The 11,500-nt window shown below is 36.5% G+C and overlaps 3 protein-coding genes across 3 annotated transcripts; all 3 read left to right on the top strand.

Annotated features, from left to right (window-relative positions):
* Positions 1 to 444: 444 nt before the first annotated feature.
* On the top strand, positions 445 to 2,097 carry RHIMIDRAFT_316016 (uncharacterized protein; the record flags this gene model as incomplete). The annotated part of the gene is made up of 5 exons (XM_023615038.1): positions 445 to 523; positions 589 to 744; positions 795 to 833; positions 888 to 1,337; positions 1,393 to 2,097. 5 exons carry the CDS (start codon positions 445 to 447, stop codon positions 1,995 to 1,997), a joined length of 1,329 nt encoding a protein of 442 aa, XP_023462205.1. The 3' UTR covers positions 1,998 to 2,097.
* Positions 2,098 to 2,831: 734 nt separating this feature from the next.
* On the top strand, positions 2,832 to 3,753 carry RHIMIDRAFT_241514 (uncharacterized protein; the record flags this gene model as incomplete). Its single annotated transcript, XM_023609598.1, has 3 exons — positions 2,832 to 2,962; positions 3,021 to 3,141; positions 3,388 to 3,753. The coding sequence occupies 3 exons, from the start codon at positions 2,832 to 2,834 to the stop codon at positions 3,751 to 3,753; spliced, it is 618 nt and encodes a 205-aa protein (XP_023462204.1).
* Positions 3,754 to 9,181: 5,428 nt separating this feature from the next.
* On the top strand, positions 9,182 to 11,292 carry RHIMIDRAFT_230808 (peptide transporter PTR2-A). The gene is made up of 2 exons (XM_023607676.1): positions 9,182 to 9,435; positions 9,490 to 11,292. The coding sequence occupies exons 1-2, from the start codon at positions 9,192 to 9,194 to the stop codon at positions 10,932 to 10,934; spliced, it is 1,689 nt and encodes a 562-aa protein (XP_023462203.1). The 5' UTR covers positions 9,182 to 9,191; the 3' UTR covers positions 10,935 to 11,292.
* Positions 11,293 to 11,500: the final 208 nt, after the last annotated feature.

Raw genomic sequence — 11,500 nt, 5'->3', positions numbered from 1 at the left:
AAAAAAGGAGAAAGTAGGTGAATCTATAAGCACAATGGTAACTATTTCGTACTGATATCAACTATGAACATTAGTTGTCTGAAACGGACATCATGAAAAATAAATCATGTCATTATGTATCCTTGGAAAAGAATGATACAAAATAAAGGTGCTACCAATACACCCCAAGAGCACTAGGTGACTTTGTGATATTACACGAATCAGTGTAACTTGATATAAAAATGAACATCATAACTATATCTTGAGTACCAGCCTTTGTAAACTCATCGACTGTATATAGTTACATTCAAATGTTGTATCGTGAGAACTTGAGATTGGATGTTAAAGTTCCCACTTCTCCGATGACTCACCTTAATTTAAAAAAAGAAAAAAGGGCCAGAAAAAACATTTTTTTCTCTTTCCGCTCATTTTGTTTCTCTCTCTTTTCTTTGAATTGAGCTTTTAATGAGTGCTGAACTACGAAATATGGATGAGAAATCATTCAAATTAGCTCAAGATAATTGCCAATCTGACAGCATTATTTGTAACACCATCCCATGATCAACCATCACAATAGCTTAAACTCACCCTCTTTTCTTAAAATAATAGCTGAAATCGAACATGAAACTGTCTCTTTCAGTCATGGTGTTGATACGAATAACGAAGGTGGTTCATCCTTCTTGGCCTATTTTAATGTTGTTTGTGTTGTAGCTGGTACAGGTGCACTTGGTCTACCTTATTCATTAAAACAAGGAGGATGGATAGGTAAACAGTCATTGTTTATTATTTTGATAAGTTCCAACTCTTTTTTATAGGTTTGTTTATCCTTGGCCTTAGTTGGTTATTTTCAACATGTAAAATACAATACGATACATCACCCTCCACATATGCTTAAACAGCTTTTATAGACTCTGGAGTTGTTTTAATTCGATGCTTATATCACAATGGAAAGACTCGACTGTCATCTTACCAAGAAGTGGCCGAAGCTGCCTTTGGTCCAATCGGAGGCTGGTTATCCTTTTTCTTTACTGCTGTCACTCTTATTGGTGTACCCGTGCTTTACTTGCTATTGGCTGGTCAAAACCTGCATAAGGTTTGTGAGGGGACAAGAGCCGAACTGAACTTTCCTATTTGGGTCATCATCTGTTCTGTCATCGTTGCGATTCCTTTCCTTTTCTTTAGATCCATGAAAGAAGTTGGCGTCTTGAGTGCCTTTGGTATGTTGGCCACTGTTGTTGTTGTCCTCATCGTTGTCGTGGTTGCTCTTCAGGATAAAGTCAACTATCCTAATGTGGAACATCACAACGTCATTTGGGACCAATTCCCTATTGCTCTTAGTTCAATTACGTTCAGTTTTGGTAATTAATTTTCTAGTCAGCTCCAGGGGGTCGTAATTAATTATGCTTAAAATAGGTGGAAATCCAGTCTATGCCCACGTCGAAGCAGGCATGAAACACCCTCAGAATTGGAATAAGGTCATCACAGCTGGATTAGCCACTTGTTCCGGCCTTTACTTTTTAACTGCTATTCCTGGCTACTATGTCTACGGAGACAGTACCGCATCGCCAGTCTATAACAATATTCCAGACGGAGCAGCCAAGATTGCGTCGATTGTGATCATCACAGTACATGTTTTGATGGCCTGTCCTATCTTGATGACATCCTTTGCTTTGGATCTTGAAAAACTCTTTGGTATCTCATCCTTTAATCACTCCAAGCTCACCGAATGGTTCCTCCGTACTGTTGTCCGTGTAACCTTGATGGTAATTATTGCTGTGATTGCCATCTTTGTTCCCTACTTTGGCGATTTTATGTCTTTACTTGGTGCCTTCTCCAACTGTGCACTTATCCTCATCTTTCCTATTTTATTTTATCTCAAGCTGACAGGCATCAGAAACAAGTCCATCTTTGAACTGTTCCTCTGTTTCCTTGTTGTTCTACTTGGTATTGTCGGCCTTATCTTTGGTACAAAATCTGCTATAGAAGCATTAAAGAGTGATTTTCAGAATGCAAAATAGAGACATTAGAGAGAGAAAGTTGTAAATACACACATATCCCTCTTTCATTTATATATTTGTACAGTAAATTAATACAGTAACTAGAAGACTAATGAATAAAAAAGTTATCCTTTTCTACCTTAAGTATCTTGTACTGACATGAATGAACAACTGACGCTCTTGGAGCCTGTGACTGGGTAACGGTAGTGTCGACTGGAGAAAAACATGGAGAGAGCATTCAAGAACCTTTTATAAAAAGAGGAAGGACAGCTGCTATGTAAATGCAAACAGAATCGTGTAAGTTAAACACGTCTGTCCCAAAAGATACTCTATTGTTGATCTCAGAACTTTATAGAGAGAATGTGAGAAATAATATTTATATCCTTTGTTTCTCACAAGCCTTAATACATCAACCATTTTTATCATTAGAGATACTCTCAGGACTGTCGTGCTTACATAGGTCATGCATCTCTTTATTTATTTTCAGTTGATAGACGACATAGTCGTCACCCTTCATAAACATTTAAGCCGCGTTTACATTTAATAGCTTTTTTTTAGACTCTCCACTGTTTGAAGTAATATAAGCACAAATATCACAAAGATAGTTTACACCCACTTAAACCTTCGCGAGAAGTTTTCTCTGTGTATAACAAATTAAAGGCTATATGAAATCTTTAGCAGCTATCCTCTGGCAAATACTGTGTATACAATCGAACGCAGACACTATCCAAACGTTCAATTCTTGTTCACAACTGTCGTTCACTACGTATTGTAGACACACGTATTAATTATGACTATTTGCAAAGTTTCAAAAATCTTTGTTCAATCGATATCACCAGTATGCACTTTAATTATATGAACAATGCTATTAAATTTGTTGAACATATATCAAACAAAGTTACCACCATCTACGTCGCTGATAACGAGATGAGAGAGCTATTTGGTGTTGTCAAGATTTTTCGTGGCAAAAATTTCTTCGTGGTTGTGTAAATAGTTTATAAAGTATGATAGCAATACTTTAGCTCATACTAACATTATACGTAGTCGTGATATCAAGGGACAAAAACGTGAATTAGCAAGTTCGTCAGAGCTAACGCCAAAAGAGATTGCATATTCCTTCCCTTGTACGAGTCGCTGTCGACCAGCAATTCGAGGAACTTTTGTCGTATTTCTACGTTTACATTAAAGAAGATTACACCTTTTGACGTCAAATAAACAATATGTATTTTGTAAAGAAGCCAAAGTCATCTTAAATATCAACATAATGCCCGTAACGGTGATTCATAGCATCTATAGTCTGTAGTATCTGATGACGCGTCATATCTAAGATGTAATTGGTTGACAGCATTTATTCTTGCATATAAAGATCAGTTTAGTTCCCTTCTTGACATAAATCTCATCCTTTTCTTAGGTTATAAATGATTACAAAGGAACTTTTTCCATCTTATTCCATTCTTATGTTTCTGAGGTAAAACCATTTATTCTTCGACAACATCAAATCAAATTTTATTACAAGGATACCGAAATTGATGACGCGGCTATGGTGAACAAACATGCCAGGTATTCGAACCAGCTCGAAATAACCATGAAGAAACGCCAAGAGGGCCGTGGAAATTGGTTTGAGCTATGCTTTACCTATCAGCAATTTGAGATCATCACAACTGGAGGCTTGTATAGCGAAGAGGGTGATATAAGCAAGCTTGGAACATTCCTTGGTGTTGTCGCGCCATCGCATACGGCATGTGATAACAATTTTATCTTACTTTCCCTTACATAACCAGCATTAGAAACTACATGTCCACGAATGCTGCGTAGTTATAAAAAAAAGAAGCAGTCTATTCAACTGATACTTCAAAGCAAGCCTCTTTGATGATACGGGGTTCAACACCTCTCGCTCACTTTAATTGCATGACATTGAGCCTACCGGATATGCCACCATTTGCTCTAAGTTTACCTGTCTAGTACCACATGGTGAATACACGCCAGAAAAGAAAGAGCTGCGGCAAATGCTGCTCAGTATCAAATATTACAAAGACCTTGGTCTCAAAACCTTTGGGGAGCAATAAGGGCTTTGCAAATATTGGAGGATATCAAAGCCGATAAGATAAGGATCAAAAGAAAACCCTCGAAGGGCAAAATTCTACTGATTGAGGTGCTCCTGAAGACATATGACAGCAACATTGATGATCTTACTTTAATGAGAATGTAGAACTCAATCATTATCTCAAAGATCAAACGAGGATTCAAGAGAGAGTGAAGAAAGTGGCCGGAAGTGTCCAAAGATAAAAATACACCCCAGTAGTATGTAATAAAGATAAATACATTTTAGTTATCAGCTTTCATGAAATTGAGACGATTTTCAACTTTACGTGAATGTATTACAGAGTATCGTAACCTTTAAAGAGTCACAAAGTACAAAAATAAAATGGACAGCTGACGAAAGAGAGTATACGTACATTTAGGAATCGTACTACTGTATGAAATACAGGCTACAATCATTATGTGATCGCATTTGCATAGGTGGCTGGTCAGATTAAAGTGGTTAAACATATCATTAACCACTAAAAACAGGGCTTTAGACTAGAAGCTAAAGCGCCTGATAACGAAATCAGTGTGCTCTGTGGATAATTTCCGCCAGAAGAGTAAAATAAAACAAATGACATAAAAAGGTGTCATCGTATATAAAATGATACGAACTTGTTGTTTCTTCAGAAAGGTTTGTGTTCTGATACAAATAATGTTCATTTCACTTGTGCTCCAAATAAAGGTCATATGATTAAATAAGCTGTATGAAAACTACAAGGATACAGCCAGCATTATATAAAAGCGCATCCTGTTCATCAACAGCAGATTGATGCTCACTGTTATTTCCCATTATATCGACGTCCTGATTGAGACATGATCTCTATTGTATAAGCCTTGCTCTCTGTCAAAGATGGGCTTTTTTAATTTGAGTTTATGTTGCACTATGACTTTTCATATTCGGTAATTTTTAATGAGGCTCATCATTGGTACCCTCTCCTCAAATCTTTTGTATCTCATATCTTTATTAAAGCTCTAATATTTACTGATGCTTTGCACTGTCAGTCTCTTGTAGTCAATTATAGACAGCTGTTAATTCTACAAGTCATAAATACCAGATATCATCAAAAGAATGACTGTATATTGTAATAGCTTTATGATTACAAACAAGTGAAGACGTGGATAGACTTGGCATCATGCTATTGATGAACTTTGGTAGGAACGAACAGTTTGCTTGCTGAATTAAAATATTACTATTGTTCAAAGCTTAAAAAAGGCAAGAGGACTTTAGTCTGGACACCAAGAACCAAATGTTTTTTGTTGGTGATACCTCATTTTTTTAAGACTATTAATCTAAATCTGTGTAAATTAGCTTAATAAGGAAACATTAAGCTCTCACGGCTTTCAATTATATCCAAGGTTGAGTGTTTTAGCTATAGAATATTTCTCGCCGTATATTGTCATTTTGAGACAAAATGATTCAATCTTTCGGAATAATTTAGAGTTGTACAAAAGAAAAAGAGAGAGAGATAGTAATAGATGTATGAAAGACATTCAGTCTTACGTGTTACTTTATACGGTTTATATGCTCAAAAGAGGGAATAATAAAAATGAATATTGCAGTTATCAAATAAAAGGTCATGCGCTGATACATTCGCTGAGTATGTGTAATCACTTGAATTACGGTGACTATCAGCTTTACAGACACATGATTAAAGAGAAATAGAAAATATCCTGTCACTTTGTGAATCCTTACCTCGTACCTGTACTCTGTACCATTTTGGGACCGATTGACCCTTCTCTTGTTCTACACTGATTTAAACTATATACGTTGTGTTTAAGCAAGTACAGCTACTTTCTATCACCACCTCCCTTATGGTGAATTTGCCAGCGTTAGACCTGATGGTGTAGTAGGAAGAGAGGTGATGCTTTCTCAGAGACAGTTCTTTAATCTCAACTTTCGCAGTAGATATCTCACTCTCAAAAAAGGAAAGGACGTCATGATCACATTAGTGATCAATCTTCTACTTTGATTGCACTAGGATATGATAAAATATTATTCGTTTTAAAAAACAGAAAGAGAGTGAGAAATAACAGAGAATACAACAAATAAAAGTGGGTGTTCTTGCATTGTGGCGCTTTGGATTGATACAAGCATCTGTACTAATTGATAAAGACCTTGCATGCTTATACCAAGGCTGACATTTGGTATTATACAAATGGCAAATTTGCTTCAATCTCCAAGAGCACAGTTGTCTTCGGTACACCGAAAGATAAGGTTTTAGTCATAGTAGTAACATTTGGGAAAGTTTCTTTAGCAAAATAGAAAACAGTTCTATATCTAACAGCTTGCATGGTGACAGCTTTTTTATTTTCTTTCTTTAGCACGAAGCCACGGGAAAGAGTGGACATTCTGACCAAGTCAGCAAATGCCAACTCCAAATTGGCCCTTATATCCGAAAACCTCATTTCATAATAGCCTAAAGTTACGACTTCTGATTTTTTCGGGATGCTGATCATTGCTCCATCCGGCCTTAAGCCACCCGTGTTTTCTTGTCTGTTTAGCCATATAAAACGCTTATATGTAAGAAGGTCGTTGAAAAGAATTTGCCATTAATTTGAAAGAGAAAAAGATAAAGATATTAAAAGTGATAGTTACGCTTATTACATGGAATTGTAATTATTATTATTGTAATTGGTCAGTTACATTACTGGGCTTTTTGTTATTGATGTGTAGACACTGCTTATTATTCATTATTCAACATAGAATACGTTACAAATAAAGAAAATCCCAATAGAAAGAAGAGTAAAAAGCGTTGAATAATAAGTTGTTTTTTTTATTCATTAGTCTTCTAATTATATTATGCGTTTTAAAAAGAAAAGGGCTTTGCAACCATAAGCTCACTCATTTATGTTCCTCTAATTTGTATAAGCATTCATACACTTTATTCAATAAATTTTAGTCAGTTATTACACTTAGTCTACTCCTATTATCTCGCTCTTATCTCGTACAATCAGACCTCGATTCTGTCATACCCTATTCTGGATTAATCGCGATTCTGGAATACGATTTTATGAGAAGAATCGATACATGACTGTTTATTTCAGTGTGCTTTGTCGGAGTGTGAACTCTGGAATAACCTCAATTTTGGAATGCTAACAGAATCGAGGTCCTACTGCAATATGCCCACTTATGTAACGCATCATTTGATCATCAAGCAAGTTTATTCCTATAATCAATTATGCTATGCAAACAATTAGGAATTCTTTTACGACTATGTCATTCTTCTTCAATACATAAATCATTATGATTAACTAATATTTCAATCACATACTCTCTATTATGAATAAACTATACTTTTATGGAACCGTTTATATAGCGCTGTTGCACCAATAATACGAAGAAGCATGTAGAGCGGAGGCAAGGTATGTTGTTAGGCACAAAAAAAGTCAAACTTAGTCATTCGCTTAAAGCGTCGTGCTAGCATTTGTCCTTACTCATCACAAATGACGAAGTCCTTAAGCCTATGGCAGCACGGCGACGCGCAAAAACGAGCGTAGCGAATTGGAAGCAGCTAGTATTATCAAAACAATTGCGATTATTTATCATTTAATGCAATAGATGCATGTAAAGCAGAGCGTATGCTCTACTATGAGATTATATCCGAGTTATTATAATGATCCACATCAAACATGTCAAAGGTCTAAGAACTTTTTGTAAAAATACTGCACCTGTAAGCTTTGAGCTATTTTCATGGATCAATTTAGTTTGAATGGAAGCAAACATGTTGAATAAAGCTTATAGACTGGATATACAATATATCAATTAATAATGTGCCAAGAATCCGAAAAATAAGCCAATTAGGATATCGTCAGCATAAGCAACTTTGTAAGATGCCAAGTTTGAATCACCCAAAAAGTCAAATGTGCTTGCTTCTTTTATAAATTTCGAATTATATCCAAAAATGTCTTATCGCTTATCCAATAAAAAATCAATACGAAGTAGTACAAAGAAAGGCGTCAAAATATAGTAAATCGTTGTGCTGACATAAAAATATGTACTACGTTACTCAAAAATTTTTTACAAGACCATGGCTTTCCTCCTTTATCTTTAAGGCGTATACTTTTGATTTCGTGAGAAAGTTTTAAGCAAAAAATTCCCTATTTTGTTTATTCTTTGGTTGTGTGAGAGTATCCATGTATACGGAATCATGGCCCTTTCAATTGTTATTTCTAAGGCGTTTATCACTATAGTAACTGATTCATTCACCGAGATCAATACATTAAAAAATAAACTCCATCTCTTTCTCTTTTTTTGTTGTTGTTTCTCATTTTGTATTGTATTCGGTCAAAAAAGGGAAGCTAACCAAATTTAATCACAAGAGACTATAGACAAAAAGAGTAGTATTTTTTTTTAAAAAGAAATGGTACGTTCTTAGAACCCATCACGATAGACTGAGTTGTACACTCTTTTTCTATAGAGTCGCACTATACATCTCTTGTTTATTTTATTAAATATTTTGTTTATTTTATTTACAAGCTTAAAAAGAGTGCTCCCTTGGATGCTTTTAGAAAGAATTTCCGTTTATAAATCAACAGGGAATATAAAATACAAAAAGGGTCGTTCATGTGACCAATGAAAAAAGTAAACCCTTATCTCTTTTGTCGAAAGATCTGCGGGAGAAGGAAAGATAAGGTTTTAAACACACAATTTCATTGGACAGGTCCGTATTTCCGCCCCTCGCACGGCTTCAAGTACAAACAACAGCAACCAGTAAAAAAAGCCGATCTTAACGTGAGAAACATGTTGCAATAGCCTGAGTTTGTATCGCAAAACCTTGACATGTGGACAAGCGAAATAATATTCCTTTTTTGGGAAATAAGGTAACTCCAAACAAAATGTTGCCCTTGAATACAAAAAAATTTTTGCGCTTTTCAGCTTAAAAAGTTAAACAATGGACCCCTTTCTTAAAAAAGGAATAGAACAATACAAGGCTTAATAAAAATTATCATGAAAACTTGACTACTTAATTAGGGGTTTATCTTGTTACTATGCTTGTCAGTCAACATCATTCGTTGTTCAATGGTCATTAACGCTTGAGTAACCATCGGAAAATGAACCCAGGGCCATACTATTTAAACAATAAACTTATTTTTTTTCTTCTTCTTTCCTTTTTTTTTTCGAACTTTTTGATGTCTGAAAAATTAGATCAGGACAGAGTCCCGAGCCCAGTTGAATACGAGGTTGATTACCATGCAGACGACAACCATGGCCCAGAGCCAACCGAAGAAGATTGGCAAACTTGTCGTGAAGTTGCCGATAAAGTTCCTATTTCTGCTTATCTTGTTATTATCATTGAATTCTGTGAACGTTTCACTTACTACGGTCTTTCCGGGCCTTTCCAGAACTACATTCAAAACCCTGCTCCTCCATCCTGTATGTAATGATAAATTATTCAATAGAATTTTCAAATTAACTCACTTATCATAGATCCCGCCGAAACAGCTGGTGCCTTGGGTCGTGGACAGCAAACAGCTACAGCTTTAAACACCTTTTTCCAATTTTGGGGTTATATTACTCCCATTATTGGCGCCATCGTCGCTGATCAATACCTCGGCAAGTACCGTACCATCCTTCTCTTTGCCAGTTTTTACCTCATTGGTCTTGTTATTTTGACTGCTACTGCTTCTCCTATCGCTATCGCCAATGGTGCTGCTTTCCCCGGTTTTATTGTTGGTATTATCATCGTCGGTCTAGGCACTGGTGGTATCAAATCAAACGTTTCTCCTCTTGTTGCCGAACAGTATCAAAGCAAGGTTCCCTACGTGAAGACTACCGAGAAGGGTGAACGTGTCATTGTCACTCCTCAAGCCACCTATCAAAAGATCTTCAACATGTTCTATTGGGGTATCAACGTTGGTTCTCTTTCTGCTATTGCCACAACTGAAATCGAAAAGAACGTTGGTTTCTGGGCCGCTTACCTCTTGCCTACCTTGATGTTTGTTATTGGTATCATTGCTGTTGTCTTGGGTCGTAAGAGATATATCCAAACCCCTCCTCGTGGCTCCATCTTTATCGAAGCTGGTAAACTCTTCTACTACAGTCTCAAGGTCAAGGGCGGCTTGGAAGCCTGTAAACCCTCAAACCTCTCTATTGATCACCCTAATTTGGCTGCAACCGCCACCTGGGATGATATCTTTGTTGATGAATTGAGACGTGCCCTTCGCGCCTGTGTTGTCTTTTGTTGGTATCCTATCTACTGGCTTTGCTATAACCAAATGACCAGTAACCTTGTTTCTCAAGCAAATACAATGTGGACCGGTCAAGTCCCTCCTGATATTTTACAAAACATCGATCCTCTTGTCTTGATTATTGTCATTCCCATCATGGATCGTCTTATCTACCCTGGCCTCCGTCGTATTGGTTTTCCCATGCGCCCTATCCTCCGTATCACGCTCGGTTTCGTTTTTGCCGCTGTTGGTATGGGTTACACTGCTGGTATTCAAGCCAAGATTTACTCTGCAGCAGATGCTGGTCAGCCTCCTATCAGTGTTGCCTACCAGATCCCCTCTTATGTATTCATTGCTTTCTCTGAAATCTTTGCCTCCATTACCGGTCTTGAATATGCTTACAAGAAGGCTCCTCAATCTATGAAGTCTATTGTTATGGCCATCTTCTTGTTCACCAACTGTTTTGCTGCCATTCTCGGTTTCGCTCTTGTCCCTGTTGACGTTGATCCTAAGTTGACTTGGATGTACACTGGTATTGCTTGTGCTTCTGGCGTCTGTGCTGTTCTCGTCTATGTTTTCCACCACAAGAATGACGACAATGATGTTGCTGATGATGCAATTGGTATTCGTTCCAACAGACAAGTTGAAGAATACAACCGAAAGCAAGCTACTATTGAATACGAAGCTGAAAAGGGCGAAATCTAATAATGCCCTCTTAAAATCACTATTACTAGTATATACACATATAACAACTTATTAATTAAATCACACGCGCACGCGCAATCACTATAACATCTATCTTTTTTTTATAAAATTTTAATTCAAAAACATAGCAGCAGGGTCTGTCAATACTATCTTATTTAATAAAACCATTGTTTTAAATGGAATATTCCCCATATAAAATATGCTTACAGACCTTCTCTTGTAGCTTATGTGTGATACTAATCTTATTGCCTTTGGTACAGCCGTAAAATCATGCGGGGTGCATATGTGCTCATTTTTGTTACCTTCACATGGCTTGTAAGCATAGATCATTCTTTATTTTGATACAGGGTTTTACGCTAAAATTAGACGATGTTAATTTTTCTTCTGGATGTATTTGGAATAAATTGTAGACAACATGCTTACCTTTTTTGGACGTAACGTAAATGGAAGTTTAGAAGAAGGACAATAAACCTTTAGATGGATTCATGGACATAATACATTGTATGAGTTTACCTGTAAAAATCTTTAAGCACACTTGTTAACCAAGGGCGCACCGTTTCCTTGAC

This window comes from Rhizopus microsporus, assembly GCF_002708625.1.
Source record: "Rhizopus microsporus ATCC 52813 unplaced genomic scaffold scaffold_23, whole genome shotgun sequence".
Lineage (NCBI taxonomy): Eukaryota > Fungi > Mucoromycota > Mucoromycetes > Mucorales > Rhizopodaceae > Rhizopus > Rhizopus microsporus.
Note: the sequence above shows the minus strand (reverse complement) of the source record. Positions and strands in the feature narration are given on the sequence as shown.